Source organism: Apteryx rowi, unplaced genomic scaffold, assembly GCF_003343035.1.
Source record: "Apteryx rowi isolate R43461 unplaced genomic scaffold, aptRow1 scaffold_49, whole genome shotgun sequence".
NCBI lineage: Eukaryota > Metazoa > Chordata > Aves > Apterygiformes > Apterygidae > Apteryx > Apteryx rowi.
Window position 1 is genome coordinate 2,322,139 of NW_020450749.1, and position 19,749 is coordinate 2,341,887.

The following is a 19,749-nucleotide window of genomic DNA, read 5'->3' on the forward strand; positions in this document are numbered from 1 at the left end:
AAAAAAAAAAAAAAAAAAAAACAACAGTTAATCAGTTTTGCCAGCTTGGACTATACCCAAGAAAAAAATAAATAAATAAAATAAAAGTGCAACTCCGTAGCAGAACTCAGAAATGAGCATGAGTTAACAGCAGTCCTAAACAACAACATACGTACATACGTTTAGGAGAAGGTCTGCACTGCCCTTTATAAACTGGGTATTCAGTAGCCTGGAACCCCTAACCTGCTGGTTGGGTGGTTGGGCTGCAGGACTCCACATTCCCCAGGACACAGGCTTTGCGTCACTGGGCTGGTTCCTGGCAAGGTCCCCTCCATAAACACTTTCCACTAACATCTTCTGATTGCTCACGGCACCCTTTTCCATGAAGCGAACTCTGTTTTGAATTGCATGTGTCCCAGTCTTACAGTAGATAGCTGTGCTTGAGGCTAGTAAAAAATGCCAGTGCATGTATTAGACATTGAAGTCTGCTCTTCATCATTCAATTGGACACAGACTTTATGAGCAGTTCAGAAATTACTTGGTTGCCAAGGTGTTGACACTACAGAATTGCTGTACTTGTTACTTGTGTAGTAATTACATATCAGACATCCTGCACCTTTATTAAAAAGCAGCTCCTGTTTTATGAGTAACAGGAACTGCTTGCTTCAAACAAAAATGCAAATCCATTCCCTGACTAGAATTGTGAAAGCTCAGAAAGGGCAAACATTTGCTATTCAATGTTAGAAAAATAAAAGCTAACAAACATGAGGAAGCAACTAAAGAAAATGAAGAGGGAAGTTAAAAAAATATACACACCTGTTTTATTTCCTCTTCTCCCATCCCTTTTAGCAAAGAAGGCAGCATAGCAGTGCYGCCAGAGAGCTGCGAACTAACAGACCTGAACTAGGGACCATTTGAACACTGACTGATTGACTGTCCACYTCCTGCCTCTGTTTAACTTAGCAGCGGTACAGACAGACAGCAATAGCTTGGCTATATATTATTTCAGTAGGAGTGTTCTTCACCATAAGCTAACTAAAGAGACATCAATAGTTTAGCATTTCATAACCTAAGGCAGCTTCAAGTATAAAATTCCTGATGCAGGGGGAAAAAAAAAACATCCTGGCAACTAGCAGTCACAAGGAAAATTAGTTTCCTTCCACTTAAAGTGTGGAAAGATTTCAACATAGTAAGTAAACAACTGTTCTAGCTCCCCACTTACACGTTTTCTCATCCAATATGCAACTGCCCTCCAAGAGTCCAACAAAGGTGAGAGAGACACACAAAGCATCAGAAAAAGATGCTGAAGGAAAAAGAAGAGAAAGACAGAATGACAAATGACAACATATATACATACAAAGAAAGGAAATAAATAAGTTATGTTTGTATGCTATGTCAAATACCAAACACTGAAATAGCATATTAACAGGCATATATATTTATAGGAGAGGTAATAGCAGCACCTCTTCTGTACATGCGGGGCACCAAAATAAAGATGTCCTTATTATCATCTCTTTTGAGTGCCAACAGGACTGTTATACCCATTATTTTCTTCACCGTCCCCCAATTCTCTRCATGTCTTTCAGCAATAGACAGTTACAAACAAATTGCCCATCTAAACAATCAACTCCTTAACCATTTCAACAAAAGGGATAATGCATTAAATGCAAACAGCTTTAGCCACACTCACACTACTAGAATTGGTTATTTCTGGCCAAGCACTTAAAGATTTTTCAAAGCTGCTAAAGAGACTGAGGGAAGGAAGCTCTCATTTCAAGCCAGCAAGGGAGGTTCCAACGTATCTTCTCTAGTCATGTGTGAAAATCCCACCTACATGCCACACTGATTCCTCTGGTACACACATGCTATTTAAGGGGTAAGGCTGAGATCCAAGAAGTGGCTTCCATTGCAGCTACTCCTGATCAGCTGTCAATCTGCCTCCTTGGCAACTGTCATAAAGCATCTTTCAGAAATGCATACAAAATTCTTTTAAAACAAAACGAGTGCTACAGAGGCAATAGTGGGGGAGCAGCAAGCAACAGCTCAAAACTTTTCCAATTATGCAACCATACAGCAAGTAGTAAAAATCAAATAAAAAAATCAAATAAAAATAACTATTGTAGACCAGATATATTTTTATATGCATTTGCATACATATGTATATATAAGTATGTAAATTCTATTCTCTCCCACACTCCATCTTCACCTGAATATTGTCTTGACCACAGAGCTCTAGGATAGCTGAGTTGTTTTTTTTTTTCTTTAAGTGAATGTTCAAAAGTACATAATATCAATTATATTTTTTATACAATATGGGACTCAAATTTCTACCGTGTCCATTTGAAGACAAATACATTTGAATGATCTTCTTGCACAGTAAAGGTGTTTTGAGAATTGAAATATCCAGTTTAAGCGACTAAATAAATTTGTCTTTTTGAATTCAAAACACTAGAAACAAAGTATTATCTGGATACAATTTCACTCATTTGTCATCTCATTTACCTTACAACTGTGCCTATGTGTGTACCACTACAGTAATATTAATGATGTCAGGTAAGTCAAAGCAGAAGAGTGGAAATTTTCAATCAAGACAGGATGTTTTCTAGAAGACAGCAATTCTTCAAACAGTAGGGAGTTCCAAGAGGCAAAGAACTTCAACATAGCAAATAAACACTCTTCTACAGCAGTCAAAATGTTCCCCCATACACATTTTTTCCGCATCTGAAATTCATGGTTCCAGGGTCATTTTGAAACTACAACCCAAGGGGGGTTCTTATTACTACTTTGTTTAAAAGGAGCTCAAGAGTAGTTTTAATTGCATATAAAATGCTCACGTGGTATTTCAAAAACCTGAATGCCTAAAAGCTTCCWCTGATACAGTTGTGGACCCATGTGGACTTTGGTGCCTGTTCAAATCCAGCAAGCTGACCTAAAATAATAATACAAAGTTATCCCTGGCCAGCAAAAACATCTAAGAAGGTAGAGCAATGGTTCAAAGTGACTTTACCTCTAGCTGGGTTCCCTAAACATGGCATGAATTTTGTTGTCAAGTCTGTGGCTTGCACATAGGACCACCCAGTGAGCATTTACTTTTATTACAGTTTATTTTTTAAAAAGTAGAAATATTAATCCAGCGTTAAAGAAACACAATCTAAAAAGGCTAGATAATGCAGAACTTAGTTTCAGCAGCAATAGAAAGTGATTACAATAAAGTAGCACCTGGTCTTTTTCTAGTTAAATACCTTCAGGTAAAAAAGGAAGTTAAAAATAAAAAAGCCTGTCTTAAATTCTACATCCTAACATTACACCATGCAGCTCCAGTCCATGTTTCCTTGAGAATACATTTTACTTTCTTTACCCATTTAATTCAATTGCTCAACTTCAGTTCTTCTTCAAAACAAAGTATTTTTGTTTAATTTATGTTCAGCAGAACATTGCTTGCCAGAAACATATCTCTAAAATACAACGTAGAACAGAGTTGCTAATACCAAATGACGTTAAACAAACAGCAACTCTCCACTGCCTAGCAATTAAAATTGATAAGGAGCCTGTGTTCTTCTGGAATTCTTTTCAACTCTAACAGTAAGCTTTGGAATTGCCAAGCACTGAAGGTTTTTATGACTTTGCTTTTTATGAATGCACAGCCTAATAGGAGACGATAAGCACATTTGTGCACTTGACTGGTGTTTGCCCATGATCAAGACTATAGGTAGAGGGTTTATTGCTGTGAAAGACATCAACAGCACCCCAAGGACAGACTGGGACATTCCAACACTTGTCACAGAGGTGCCAATTTCCCAGTAAATCAAACAGCACTGTGATTTGATAGAGCCACGGCARTACTGATAATAATTTTAGACTTGGATGCCAGGGGAGGGAGCAGTAAGATTGTTCTATTCACTACACCTCTCCAAAATACCCTAGAACTCCAACTTGTGAGTCAGGGAGGGGGAAGGATAAAACCTAATCTGTGATACAGTTGTTGGTCAGTCCCTGATGCCACTGTGTTAACACACACTCTGGGGTACAGAAAGCAAACTGTTGTAAAGTACTAATGCAATTTCAGAGCAAGGTAAACACAGAAGCACATACTGGCTATATATTTGTATTGTCACCATACCTTAGAGCCACGGCATATTTCAGATTCCCATAGTACTAGATGCTGCAGGGATATAAAAGGAGTGAAGGTCCCTGCCCAAGAAGTGTATACCATGGTTCATAGTGGCCATGTCTACCCAGTTAGGTGGAGTCACTAACTCTGTTAGGCTCAGTGCCAACTCTGGTCCCAAAACTAACTAGAATTCTTAGTGACTACCTATGCTAATAAACCCTGCCTCTCAGAGCCTTGATAAATGGAGGCACAACCCCACATTGTCATGGCTGTCCAGCTTTTGGGCCAGAACCAACTCATGCCCTGCTGGCTTGGCACAAAGGCAGGGCTTGCATATACATTCCTCTGTCTTCATGATTAATACATCCTTCTCCAGCCTGCTCTAGCAGCCACAGCCTCAATTATAATTCACATTTAGGGCTAGAAGAGCAGCTGAGATGCTTTTTTATCTTTTCAAACCAGCCAGGTTGATATCAAACTTAGTGATGTGAAGTAGAAAGAAAGCTACAGCCAGTAAATCTCATTGCTTCATCCAGGTCCATGGGGTGTTAAAGAGCTGGTCTCTTCCTCTCCTCTTCTGTAAACAAACTGATACAAAGCAGCCAGTACAGCTGATGCAGAGGAGCTGTAAGAAAGGAGTAAATTTATAGGCATTCCTTCCGCCTTAGTGACTAGGCTATTTTTCCCCCCATTTCATTCTGTGCATTTAAACTTGTTTATCTCAGCTCATTAATATAAGAAGTCACATTTACACTTTTGGAATGAGAGCTTACATTGTCTGTGTTTCCCATAGCTGTTCATCTTCCTTACACTGCAGTAACAATACTTGACCTAGAAGTATCCTGTAAAAACACTTCATTCTTCCCTATGTTTATCATAAGGTAAGTGGAAAAATAAGGAAAAAAAAAWAAAGAAACTACTTTCACCACCATGACCTCTCCTAACTATATAGGAAAACACTTATTCAAAGCAGAGGTCAAATTAATTATTTAAAAGGCATGCCCTGCAATACTAGTTTTATTTTACAAGGTAGGTGCTAATCTCAGTGGTGCAGCCAAATTTTACTGTTTAATCATTTACTGCCTACAGGGTACTTTACTTCAATTGCATTAACTTTTTTTCTTTGGTTTCTGTCCCAAACTTGCACAATTTTCCTATGGCTGTGGTGTTCCACAGCCACTGGTGTTTAAAATTCCAACTTCCACACACAGCTGAGTTCAAGTATTCAGGAGATTTTGGAGGAGTTGGGGAGAAGGCACAGGCAAAGAGAGGTACCATATAAAAGACAATGACAATTAAGTCTGCTTAACATGGCATGTTCAAGAGACAGGGATTGCAATAGCAATGAACACACAGAAAACGTCATTTTAATGAGACAGAAGCATCATCTATAACATTACATTTGTTATCAATCAGAGGGGAGGGGAGGAAAGGAGGAGGAAGTGGGAGATGGGAACCAACCGAACATAAACGTGGCTGTATTTCCCTGACTGCTGCTCATTTCTTCCTTCTAAAACTGTATTTGTCCTGGAGCCAGATGCAGCTGGTACACCTCACAGCTAAAGGAAATTGATGGATTGGACCAACCTCTCTATTACTGGGTTTTGGATCATTAAGTAAATGATTTTAAAGAAAGCTATATTGATTCTACTTTTATCTAAACATGTGGCAATTGAAACATAAAGAGCTAATAAAATATCATTTTCAACAGAGAAGATGTCATTGATAAAAGCAAACAGGAGACATGACTAAATAACTGTTTATATTTTTCAGTTCAGTTATACTGCCACAAGAGTAAAACTTGTGTTTTAATCTTACACCTTGAGYACCCATTTGTAGAAAAAGATCTATCTACATGGCAAAGATTTTTGCAAAGCACTTAGTAACAGTCTGAGAGCATCTAGACGCCTATATTATTAAAAAAAAAAAAAAAAACAGTCTGGAACATCATGTAGCCTACTGCAGGTGAAACATCACAGAAATTTACCTGATAAAGAACCAGAACAAAAACAAAGCACCTGGATGAGACTTTTGTGTTTGTCTTCCTAAGATTTCATTGATTAAAGAATCTATTCAATTTAGAGAACCACTGGTTAAAAGCACCTGTAAAATATTAGGGTGGGAAGGAGGAATTAATAAAAAGTTATGATCCAATTATATATTAAAAAAAGTGACGTTTGTATAGTAAGTAAAAAAAAAAACCCAACAATTAAAAGGCTTTAAAAAATACCTGAGATATGCATTTGTGACACCCCCCCCCCCAAAAAAAAGTATTTGCACAGAAAGGAAAAGAGGTTACTAACCAGTAATCAGAATTCTTAGAGATGCATAAAGCACATGTACAATCAATCCACTGTGGATATACAGTCACCACATCATAAACTAAATAACACTGTAGCTTTGCAGTATTTGGCAAGTAAGCCCAATGAGGTGTTCACTCATACTCAGGACGCAAGTATATTGGATGAAAAGCTTATCATGCCTTTTCTACTCCGTATCAACCACAGAATTCAGTGCAGACAAATTCCTGGAAACATATGTGGGAAAGTGGGAAAGAGTGGATACAGTGGAATATATATACACCTCAGAAGTCTTCAGTTGACAGTACATAACATTTTTACCCATTGTTGAACAATGGCTCATACACACACTTTCAGCTAGTAACTCCCATATATCCACACCTAGCTGCACATGAATCTCAGAGTCCTACACATCAACAGTAACTGCAGAACCTCTTGGTGAAGTACTACACCCCAAGACCATGTCCAGTTGGGTCTGAATATTCTAAGGATGGAGACTCCACAACCTCTCTGGGCAACCTATTCCAGTGTTCAACCATATAATTCACTACCCCTACCATCAGACAGTTTACCTTGAGAGAAATACAGATTAGGCTTTAAAGTCCATTCCTTCTTATCCTATTCACCTCAACACGAAGAGTAGATCATTCTTCTCCTATCTATGGCAGTCTTATATAAACTGAAGACTTACAAGTCAACCATCCTGCTCGCTCCTTTCCACTGCTGTTACTCTTTATGCTAAGCTACCTTTCCTCAGATTGTAAGATCATGTTTTCTAGTCTTTGGGTAGTTCTTATTTTCCTCTGGACAGTTTTTTCAGTTGGTCCATGTCTTTGTTGAAGTACAGTACCCAAAATTTTAGTTTCCTCTCCACACTACTAATTTCATCAAGCAGCCAATTCCATAAGCAAACAAAGAAGGGAAGTATTAAGAATCTTATAAAAGATATACATGACAACATTTGCTTTTTCCCTAGCCATAAACCTTTTTATTCTGTCACAGTCTGAAATTAAATTGATAATTTTTTTTGACAAATCCATGCTGAATGCTTACACATGTTGTACAAATTAACAGATTAATTTCCTGTGAGTGCTTAGAAATAGTTTGATTCCTTGCTCAAGACCTTTTTTTTGAATATTAAAAGTTAAGCTTTTCCAACTCATGTCCACCTTCAAAAATTAGCATTTGACTTGTCCTTCTTTGGTCTTCTACAATGTCATCCAGTCTCTAAGAACACTTCTGACTTAAAATCATAATATCAGCTCTAACAGATATGATAGCAACTGACCACATATTCCTCAAAAGAATTGAGCAAAATTCCTCAAAAGAAGAATCAGATGGCACCTCACATATATTATTTCAGTAATGAAAAACACAGGCCATCTGAAGGTTTATTGAAATGGACATTTTTTGATTGAAGAGAAAGATATTTGATACAAAACTTTCCTAAGAAAAAGGAGACCACCTCAGCAGCAGCTAACAGGTAGTATTACAACCTGCTTGAATGCTGTCTACACTATTTAATATAAGAGATAAAAAAACAATATGCTAATTCCCCTTTACTTTCACAGATACTATCCACTGGAAATTTTTCAAAGATCATGTACTTCTCACATTCTATTTTCTCACAGTCTTCTCAATCTATAATGAGAGTTGATGGGCATGCATTTAGTTTTATATTAAAGCCACAAAAACTAGGCTGCCACAGAAGTCATCACAGTAATTTCTCAGTGTTTGACACTCAGAGTGCAACAAGCAATTCACATGCACAAGAAGGGCTAAAATTAACACAGCGCAGCTAGTCTTGTAGTCCTGCAACCTCAATATTCTTGTAAGGTTTTCCTTGTTTTTATAGTTGGAATACCTACAAATTATCCAAATAAGGTTATGTCATAATAGCAAATAAAAGCCATGAAGAGCTGTCTTGAATGAACAGAACTATGAAGGCATAAACCAACTCCTTATATCTATGACTGTCATACTTCATATACTGTTGAAACAGCTCAGATTGTTTAGCACTAGGATGCTAGATGACCTGTTGACACAGAAAACATTGAGTGAACAGGTTTATTTTGTGCAAAGTGCTGAGATAATACACTATCAATACTTTCCGGGTTGCTGATAAGATAACAGCATATAATTACATGAAGTTTACTCACACTATGGATAAAGCAATACACATTTATTTATTTACTCATTGACAGGTTTGACCACATTTCAATGTCTTCCAAGACACAAGTGAATAACAAACAAATTGAATAATCTCAACTAGATCTACTTAGGAAGAGTATTTGAAAAAAGCAAGGACTATTTGCTTAAGCTTGTAAAGGACAGATAAAGCTTTGTTCTACAGAATACAAATAACACACTGATTCTAAACATGATCAGCTAAGGCTGTAAGGCATTCTCTTTTTTCAAAGCCACAGTATGGAAGGTCTTTCCCCGGTATCTGTTCAGGGCAATGGAGAGAGGGGACAGGGAATTTGGCACAGGCATTCTAAGGGTTAAGGAATGAGACTGTCAGCAGCAATTATTTCCTGCAGCCTTTCTCCTTTGCTCTACTTGTCCACATCCTTACAGGAGATGAGGCACCTTTACTTCTGCTTGTTAGTTATACTGTGCCTTCAGTGGTTACTCTGAAACAGAAGGGCCCAGCCAATTCCAGCCTCGTTTTACCGGGAGTGGGGGGCTGATGCTGCAGGAGAAACCACCCTTGGAAGGTAATTACTTATTTAACAGAAAGAAGACATCTTCACCACAAATGCTGCAGCCTTTGTTGTACAAGGGAGGAGCTAAGCCTCCACAATGTTTGCCACCAGCATTCTACCTCTGCTACTAAGCTTAGTCTTTTTGGAGAGAATACATGGAAGTAACTCGATGGAAACTTCCTATCATGATTTACATTCTGTCCTCAAACTATGACCCCATTTTGTTCCCTATCCAATCCATATAAATTATGTAATATTAGCATCGCAATGAAAAATTATCTTTAAAAAATGTTAAAGGTATCCCCAAGACATGAGGGAGCACATTTTCAGAGGAGATTAGATATTTCTGAGCACTGACATTCATAGATAACCAAACTAGCACAATTTTCTTGGGCCAGTTCAAGACTGCTGGCTGACAGCAGATCATTTCAAGTCTGGACACTTTCTGGTCTAAACAGAGGGGACATGTCTGCACCTAGTCTAAAACACATGCTAGGAGGGAAGGACAGAGAGAGGACAATTTATTTTATAAAACCTAGAACAAAACCACTGTTGAAAAAAAGAAAAGAAAAAAAGAGCAAAGAAAGAAGACAAAGAAAAAAAACCCCAACTTGAGTAACTGTCAATTATGTAATTTAACAGATTTACTAAAGGCTAGAGACAGCCATCATATGTACAACATAAAAGTTCATGCAAAATTAATACTATAAAAGGCTTAGTGCTTTCAGAAAAAAAGAAAAAACTTAGTTAAAATTATTTTATATTTTATTTAAAGTAAGTTCTACACATCCTACGAACAACGTCTGATGAGTAATTTTCATTGCCCTAATCTTCAAGATGTGTATACATGGTTTTATCTTTACTAACACTAGTTGGTCCCATCGGGAACCAAATATCTGTTCAAACAGTGAAGTTAAACATATGGTGAGTGTTTCTTGCAGAATCAGAACAGTTCAGAAAATGTATTATACATTCCTACTGTGGGAAGAGAAAACGTATTCTCTTCCTATTTTTCAGGCTTTGTCAAAGCAAAGCTAATAAACTAGAAACAAGAGCACAACCTGTTAGGATAAACAAAGAGAAATATTTTATATTCTTTCAAGATACTAGTTCACTAAAATGATATAATTCTCATTTGAAGTAAACACAAGTCAAGTAAAGTAACAAATCATTTACTGTTTAAATAACCCCAGAACAGTCTTTTATTTCCTTTTAGAAACTCTTAAAAAAAAAAAAAAAACTAGGAAATTCTACAGCCTCAGGTTCTTCTTGTTCCTCCTCTATGCTTTTCAGGGGAACAGCACAGGGYAATTTTGTTTCACAGTCTACTGCCCTTTTTAACTAGGAAAGACACAAAAGCTATTCTGTTTCAAAAGGAACATGGAACAGAAGAGGTCTTCTCCATTCTCTGCACACTGCAACAGTCATGAGTATCAGCAGGAAGTACAACCACACAAAAGAAAATGGAACAATTCTGAACATCTAGACATTTCAACCACTGGATTTTACTAGTTAGGAGTAGCTCCTGTCAAATGTTTCAAAATGTTATTATCAAATGACATATCATAAGACAGTTGATACTTGCAAAACATAAGATTCTTCCTATTTAAAACATTAATAGGAAACTCTGAAAGATCTGGATCAATAATTGCRGAAGCAGGAGAAAATGAAAAGGATGCAGAAACCCTGCATTAGGTTTATTTTGGCTTTGGTGAACATTTTTCATAAAACATTAAAACATCACATTGACTGCAAAGAACGAATGAAAAAAAAACTGAAAAGACATACTACTCTAGACACATTGCTGGAAATATCTATTATAAAGGCCACCTAACAGTTTGCTGCATAATTCCCTATGTTCAGTAGCTTATAAATTTCACAAATTTCAAAAAGGTAAACTTTCAAGGCTGCAATTTTAGTGCTTGCTGTAGTCCTTGCATAAAGTCCCACATGCACTTTTTTTAAACTCAAAAAGGATTCAGCCAGTTTTGAGAAAGAGCAAATATATGCTGATTAACTTGCATAACAAACATTTCTGACACTACAGAAGTTCAGAGTAAAAACTTGCTTTTGTTGCAATGGTTGTCCTAAACATCAAGAAATCTTTGGCTTTCCCTGTGCGTGTCTATTTTTATTGCAGTTTTTCCAAGTTCTAAGTTTTCTGTTGTAAAGTGTGGGTGCTAAGGGAGGAAACTGCCATTTAAGAAATGCCTTACAGTATTTGTTTACAGATACTTGCACTATACCTACAAACTCATCCAGGCCCTGCTTAGCCCTCTGCGCAACTTCTTACATTTACTAAGCTCCTTGAATGCAGAAAACAGTTCTGATTTTGCTGCTCTGTACCAAGAAGTGGGGGAAGAGGGGGAGCTGAGAATCCATGCACCTGAAAAACTGATTGCGTCAGACATGAATGAAAAGTTCACACTAAACACCCCTCCAGTCCTCCAGCTCCGTGAAGACTCAGTGCTGAAGAAACCTATTTAATTTAGAGAAGCTGCAGAACTTCCTGTAAGAGCCTTTAAATCACTGACTAAAAAGCAACAGTAAAATTAACATTAAAGTTGGACTAGTAAAGCAGATAAAACTGGCTATCTCTGTTATTACAAAAAAGTTATCTTTCTGGTAGGAGGTAAAATACAGTAGATACTACCATAGTAGAAGCTTGCAAATGTGTGCCCTCCTGTTATTAACAGTGTTATAATGGTTCTCACACACATGACTGCATGAGAGCCAATACCTTGCCTGAAAAACTCACTAATCTACACACCCTTCTTCCCAGCCTCTGTGATTCGTTCTACCCATCAGGCCTATTTGCAACTGGCAGCATTCCAACATATTTGAGACTTCTGTTTGACCTCTCGGTGGCAGGCAGAAAACACCTTGCCCCCAACAAGACAGTAGTTTCCATCTGGAACTGAATGAGCAAGTGTTCACAGCTTTTATGTTCAGTCACTAATAAACATCCAATAATCTATTAACACACAAAGTAATGAGGTACTGCCAAATTTAAAGTCAGCAAAGCACTGTGCCTGTGCATAGTCACCATCCCCTAAACCATATGTTGACACTGTTGTTTGTAATAAATCCAGTGCTCAGACATTTGGAGCTCAGCCTAATTAGCTGACTGCATTGAATCTCAGCTCTAGCCTTGATTCAATTGCAATGAATGTTTTGAAAGAGGCCTATCTACACAGCCTTGCATATTTTTCTCCTGGCACTTGAAGAGCTAGGGCAAGGAAGTGTGCCAGAATTGCTCAACCGAGCATTTGACAGACATACAGAAATGTGAATACTGCACCTACAGGTTTTCTTAAGATCATTCATGTGCATCTTTTAAAGGGAGGTAGAATAATTCTTTTCCTGAAGGAAAGCAAACACCAGAGAGAGACTTGAAATATTATACTGGAAGGATGATTGGACATAGAGAGGAAGGCCTATCCCCACGAAAGCCTGCCCAAATTTAATGGATATACAACCATTATGCATGGGTTCTGCAGAGTAGTTCATCCATCCCACACAACTTGCCTCCGCTAAGTTCTAGTGCTGATCTGCTGATTTTACAGCCTTCTGCTTCCATCAGTTACTCAAAAATCTAAACATTGGTACAATTGCAAAGTCTTACTCCCCCCAACCCCAACAGGACTCCCTTCCCTCATGCAGCATGGTCTCTTTATCGGTCACTGCCTGCAGACAACAGGTCAAGATGACATTCTACAAGCTTTTTCAAGTAACTGTTCATGTAGTGTTATGCATTTCAAAGTAGAAATTGGATTGTCTTCTTTATTATTACTAAAGATAGTGTGTTCCTTCAAAAGACACTCTAATAAGAAAATACCCAGCTTTCCACCTTCCTTCTCCTTTGACTGTTCAAAATACATTTCTGCAATCATTTTCACAAAGCAATCATTCGGGGCAACAGATAAGGCAAAGATGGTGGTTTCGTCAAAGTGACTTCCAGGTAATAGCTACTGGTGGGTGACATTGAGAGGACCTGGTTTGAGTCTGCTCTTCTTTCTGATGACAGTTAATTATTAAGTGAATTTGATTTTTTTTTCATTTTTCATCAGTTATGCACTTCATTAGTATCTGCGTTTCATAACTTCTATTGCCCCACTGGAAAGAGAAATGAGGACCCTCCTGACCTGTAACTAAGTTGTCACTCCTGAGCTCTCCTTGGCACAAACTTGGATTGTTCTCAGTCACAGGACAGCCAGACGGCCCTCAGTAAAGATCAATCTTCAGTCAAGTTATAAATTGGGAAACATGAAACATGGCAAGAGAGGAAACGTGTATGTTGGTCAACCCAAACACTACCTCTGCCACACAAGTTCCAAAGCGAAGTCTTCATGTAATATCATAGCTAAGGGCCTGCATTGTGGCACACAGCAGGGAAGGAGGAAGCAGCAAAACCTCAAGTCACTTCTCTACAACATCTGTACTAAACAAAAACACTCTTTTACAGCTGTCACCTTGTTCACAGAGCATGAAGTTATCATGCTCTGTCCATCCAATAAGCTTTCAAATACTACTTACTGAAACCTTTTAGCTCACATGCTAAAACACTCGTGCTGTATAATTGTAAATTTCAGATAGAATACCACATATTATAGCCTCATGGTAATCATCTGGCAACACTCTTTTGCTGGACTGCTTCTGCTCTAGCATAGCAGTGGATACACAACATGAGAAAATACTGCAGCTTCACACTGTAGCAGAAGTCTGCCCAAGTCTCTAAATATCACTATTTGCCTGATAGGTAGCAGGGCTGACCAGGCAGCAGTGACTCCTAAACATTGGCAAACTGTCTTATATATGCAGCCAGCTATGATAACGGACCATGCAAAAGGTCTCCCCTGTTCTCTGGGAACATGTAAAGGTTGCTTTTCAATCCCTTTTAACTTCAGACAAAGACATTACCAGACGTATCGACAGATACACAGTGCTAAGCTGCAAAGATGTCCACTCTACTGCAAAATAAAACAGACTGTGGAGTAGGGCTGAGGAAAAACAAACAAACAAACAAACAAAGACAAATTACCTTGTTTCCTCTTCATTTTCCCCGCATACATTCCCTGAGCATGTGTGCCACCTCAAAGATTTTTATAAGATACTGCACAGCTATAACACACTATGTTCTTGAAAATGCGAGGTGACAAAGCAGCAGTTTCCTGCTATTACAACTGTAGCTAGCATGAGGGGGAAGAAGTTCTGAGATGATTAGGGCTCCAGTAATACAAATGAATAGTAAATAACGGTTGCAAGTAGCAAGCACTCACAGGCACAAAGACATACAGAAATAAAATAAACATCCATTCACATCAGCCTCTGCATGACAAGAAGAATAATCACTCAGACACGCCAAAGTGTGGGGGGCAATTCACCTTCAACCAAATTGTCTTAATCCTGACAACACAAAAGCTAAACCCAAGTCTCCCTTCAATTGACTGTGGCAGAAAGAATATGACTGTGATCAAACTCTTTTTAATTTCTTCCACTTAGAAAAGCCACACTTCTTTGGGGAGGTTTAAATTACCTTTTTAAAATAGAGGTAAAAACTTGAAGTCTGACTTCAAACCACAAAACCTCTAAAGACCATGTCCAAAGCATAGTATTTTGTATATTTAACCCCTTCTCTGAATTCACACACTCAGAAAGAACACTTGCAATCATAACGTGTGAGCACATGCAAACACTGATTATTTTTACAGCTTTTTTTTTCCCCCTCACCAAAAGTTTATGCACTGAGCATGAACCAATATTCTTGAAATATATTTGGAATCATTAAAAATTGGGTATTTAAGTCAGTTTGGAGTTGCACTTCTTCCTCATAGTATTGAATGTAAACATCACATTGCCTTTAATAATTAATTACTTTAAGTCATGATACACCATGTAACTGGAATATTCTATCTACCATTGTTTCTTATCTTTGCATGTGTACACAAGCAGTCACACTTCTGAGAGATTAGGGAACTGTGCATCTGCTCCGCCAGTTTCTTGAGACCGGTCTCCCAACTCACAACTGCTGGCCAATCCAAGCTTATGTAAGCATCTTGGGATTCAAAAATAAATGGCAAACAATCATGGCTGATTAAACCTAACGTATACAAAGGCAAAGTAAATTGAACCAGGTACATGCAACGACACAAAGATAAGATAGAAGCCGATTATCTTGCATGGCAACATGAGAGTTGCCATACCGGAACAGACCAATGGTCCATCTATTTTTGAATTGTTCTCTCTGATAATGGCCAACGCCTCAAAGAACACAGGAAGTCAACACACAGTGTATGTTGCCAGAAGTCATTATTTGTTATAGTGAAAACAAGAGAAACCACCAGAAAGCTCATAATTTAAGTTCCTTTATATAAATTCTAAGATGTTTTATTTTAAACCACTAAAGATGGTGAGAAGCTCTTCCCTCATCTTCTTAAATTTAAAATAACTTTTAAAAAGACCTAAAGACTTCACTTATTTTTTTACAGTCATTTCCAACACAGGGACAAAGAGTCTCAGGGTTTCAGTGGGCCACTGTAAGGACAGAACCTAATCCTCTTTTGTCCTGGCACCTCTCTTCAAGTAGCCTGAAAGCATAACTAGTTAACAGCACAGAATATTTCACCTCTCAAAACTAGTGCCTCAAAGTGCATGATTTTTGTTAAGTGCAGTAAGATGCCCTAACTCCAGAAGACATTGAGAACACTCATTCATTTTCTCACTTACAAGTCCTCTGATGGCTATTGGCTTAGCAGCTCTGGCAGGACCTAGCCATACATACAACTATGCCATGGAACAAGCTCTTATTCTGATGTGCAAAATTCAAGTTTCCAAGCAACTGCCAGTTGTGTCTGCAGAAACTATGTAATATAAATCTTTACCTATTGAGCACTGGTAGCATTAAGTGTACACATACTATCTACTTCGCATATTTAAATGAAATTTAATACAACATTAGACCAAGTCAGGCAGCAGAAGAAAGTCTGTATTATCTCCACTAGCATTTTTTAAATTACTTTGTCATATGGCTAGTTAATTGCTGATTCCCAATTCCTTTCCACATATAGACCATTTCCATGGCATATAGATAGATTCATCCAGTATACATCTAGAACAGATGAGGTACAATAATTCATTCCCTATTCTGCTCATTTGAGATGTTTCTACTCTTTGGCCTGGGCAAAGAAGACACAAATCTCAGAAGAGACCTGTGCATAGTTCAGTTGATTTAATCAGTGACTGTGACATCAATTATTCTGGAAGATTAGAAACAACAGCAAAAGAAAAAGGACATATACTTTGCATCTCTGAAAACAGACATACCAGCCTCCTTTTGAAAGAGACAATTCAGAAATAAATGGGCCATTGGTCTGTTCTGGTATGGCAATCCTCCATTTCTGTGTAAGATAGCTAGTGTCCATCATTTGGATTGGGGGGACAAGGGGGACTTTGCTGCACACCAAAAACAGCAACCTAAACAATATGAAACAAATATAGGAAGAGTCCTGGGGATCCTGTAGGTTAAAGCTCAGAGTTCAGCTTCCCTTTTCTAAGTATTATAACATAAAAACTGAGGAAAACCTGTTCTCAATATCAATTCTTAGCTATTGATAGTCTATGTACCACTGAATAAGATTACTAAGTAAGAACAGGGCATGACAGACAATCAGTAGCTGTTGCTCTTCTTGCTTGAAAAACATAGTGTTTCAATAACCAGCCATAGACATATGTCCAGAACAAATTAGGTGAACTATTCTATGGAGTTATCTCCAAATTTAATCATTTCAGTGTATAACTAAGAATACAGTCATACACTCTGCACAATCTATTTTGCTGTTTTATAAAATGAAGAAGTTTGCAGTGCTTGCTGCTCCCATCTTTGTGCTACACCTTGGCCCGGACACTCTACTCAGTTTTAGTCTTTGTGCCCTGACACAACATCACTCCATGACACTGGTCCTGTCCTACTTCTCTCCATTCAGAGTCCCTCTGCCTCTAAGATGTTTGATTTAAGACCAGTAAGAGAAGAACCAAGACCTGTCAGGCAGCAGCAATCCCCCAAAATAAAGCAAGTAGTAACCAGTAGAGGGAGTCACAGAGAGAAGACAGGCAAATAAGATGGGTCTTCTGGACTCATTTTGGCAAGAGAGACAAGCATCACAATCTGGCACATCAGAAGGCAAAACCCAGTTTAGCATTCTGTGAAAGCTTGTTTGTATGCTGACAACAAAATCAAGTTACTTCTTCTAGGGGGAGAGAAGGGCAAGCATGATGGTTGGGGCCTTATAAAAAGAGAATTAGATAGCACCCAACACAGGTAACTAACTCCTTTTCAGCTCATCATTAGCAACCAAATGCTTGCAAAAAGCCAGAAAACTGCATGCAAAAGTCAGGTCTCATGCCTCCTCCAAAGTACAGGTTGAAGTAAAACAGCAGCTTCTCTGGATCAAAACAAGTGTCTGCCTTTTCCATTACTTTTCATAACAAACTTCTGGGTTTTGGAGGAATAGCTTCATTTTTTTCCTCCATCTTAGTAGCAATTATTAGGCTACCAATGCTTGACATCTGGCTGGCAGGGGCAGTAGTCAAAGAGAGGATCTCCTGGTCAAGTGGAAAACAAGCATCCTGAAAGCTTGCTGTGGCAGCTCAGAAAGCAAGAGAGTTGGAGGGTTATATATGTAAGACCAATAACTGAAAAGATTACTAGCAAGGGCACAGAAAGGGGGGGCCCATCTACCACAGAACTAGGGAGACGTCAGGATGGTTGAGGAAGATACAATCTCAACCCCCTCTGCTGGTGGAAATCAGATCGGGGCTGACTAAAAATAGCAGATAGTACTTGCTGATTGCCCTATAAGAAATGTATAGGGGTAGTAGTACCTCCTTCTGTCTCTTTAAAGTGCTGAGACAAGGAATTTGCACCATGCATAATAACAGCCTTGAGAATATTCAGTACCTCTGTCATTCACCACTGCATCAAAAGAGCTCTTCTGGAAAGCCAGGAAACACTGGGGCTAATGCTTCACCACGGATGAGCATGCTTTGGGGGAAGAGACAGGCAATAACTTCCTGCACATATTACAGTCTCTTTCCTAAAGCAGAATTACAGAATCTTAATTCTCACTGTTAATTACCTGAAAAAAAATTTTTTTAAGTTAAAATTCAGGCCAGATTCTCAGTTAGATAAAGGGATCCAACTGGGCAATGCCAATAAAAACTTTTACCCTGAAATACACCTCACTACAATTCCTGCTTTCAGTAATTTTTCCTATGCCCACTGTTAAGCTTTAGAGAAGGTTAGCTAAGATATTCAACACGATTTACTGTCCCTTCTACACAAAATTTGAGGCATCTGAAAGAGGTCAGATATACAGGATAGCTGCCCCAAAGGTTTTTTTTTCCCTTTTTAAAAAATAACGAACTCCAGTTCCTAAAAGTGTTTTATATTATTCACCCACAACTATTATACACTTTTTATAATTATGGCCATTAGCTGTTTTGTCATCTAATGGCATTGTCATAATGTTAAAGACAGCGAAACCCACAACCATTTTATTAGCTGCACACTTAAACACATTCTTATGACAGCTGTTTTTCCCTGACTAAAATAAAGTTGGTACCACTTATCTGCCTACCTAAAGACTCCAGGATCCTCTAATGTGGAAAATAAGCCCACAATCCTCAATTTACTTAACATACCAATTGCTTAGGAGTGCCGCTACGATACACCTGTCTCTTGTCTCCCTCCAACAGAATTGCAGCACTAATAATACATCTTCTCAGTATAGAACAGATGCGGTACAACGCACTGAAAAAACAGGAATCAGTGCATTTAATTTACCTGAGAACAAACCATTAAGCGACTACCTGCTTCATTTTCATACTTGGAATGAACAGCTTAGGTCAACTCCTAGGATGATCTTCTAGGAAAAGTGGTTTAAGCCAGTTTTCTGCTCTATCTTGTCCACAAACCTGTGACCTGAACTCGAAACACAGCTCTTCTGTTTCGGGTAAAAGACGCTCCAGCCGGAAGGGGACTTTTGGGGGGTTCGCTCGCTTGCTGTCCCCGCAGCGCTCACGAAACCTCCGCGAGGCGCAGCCCGCCCGGCAGAGTACCGCGGCAGCTCGGCAAGCGGCAGCCGTTGCGCCCGGTCTCCACGGCGAGAGGAGAGGAGGGGGCGCTGCGCGCCGCTGACAGGAGAAGCCGTTCAACGGCCGCCGGCGCGCGCCCCCCGCGCAGCAGGTGGGTCGGGGCGCCGCGCCGCGCTGACAGGAGAAGCCGTTTAACGGCCGCCGGCGCGCGCCCCCCGCGCAGCAGGTGGGTCGGGGCGCCGCGCTGACGGGAGAAGCCGTTTAACGGCCGCCGGCGCGCGCCCCCCGCGCAGCGGGTGGGTCGGGGCGCCGCGCCGCGCTGACGGGAGAAGCCGTTTAACGGCCGCCGGCGCCCCCCCCCCCGCGCTACTCACACGGTGAAGTGGTAGACGAAGCACTTCCAGCCCGTGGGGCGCTCCAAGAAGTTGTAGACCCGGCCCTGGATGTTGCTTCTGCTCAGCAGCGGCTTGCGGAGGCTGTAGATGGAGACGCGGGGGTCGAGGCTGACGGGCGGCCGCGGGCAGTCGGCGCTCACCACCACCGCGGCCGCCTCGCTCCT

General features: G+C 39.4%; 1 protein-coding gene across 1 annotated transcript in view; it reads right to left on the minus strand.

Moving 5' to 3' along the window:
* KCNQ1 (potassium voltage-gated channel subfamily Q member 1) overlaps window positions 1–19,749 on the minus strand; it is a 375,825-nt gene that overhangs the window by 355,359 nt on the left and 717 nt on the right. Inside the window, exon 2 of the mRNA XM_026078855.1 lies at window positions 19,565–19,747. Within this exon, the coding sequence (XP_025934640.1) occupies window positions 19,565–19,747 (183 nt within the window). The remainder of the gene's footprint in view (window positions 1–19,564; window positions 19,748–19,749) is intronic.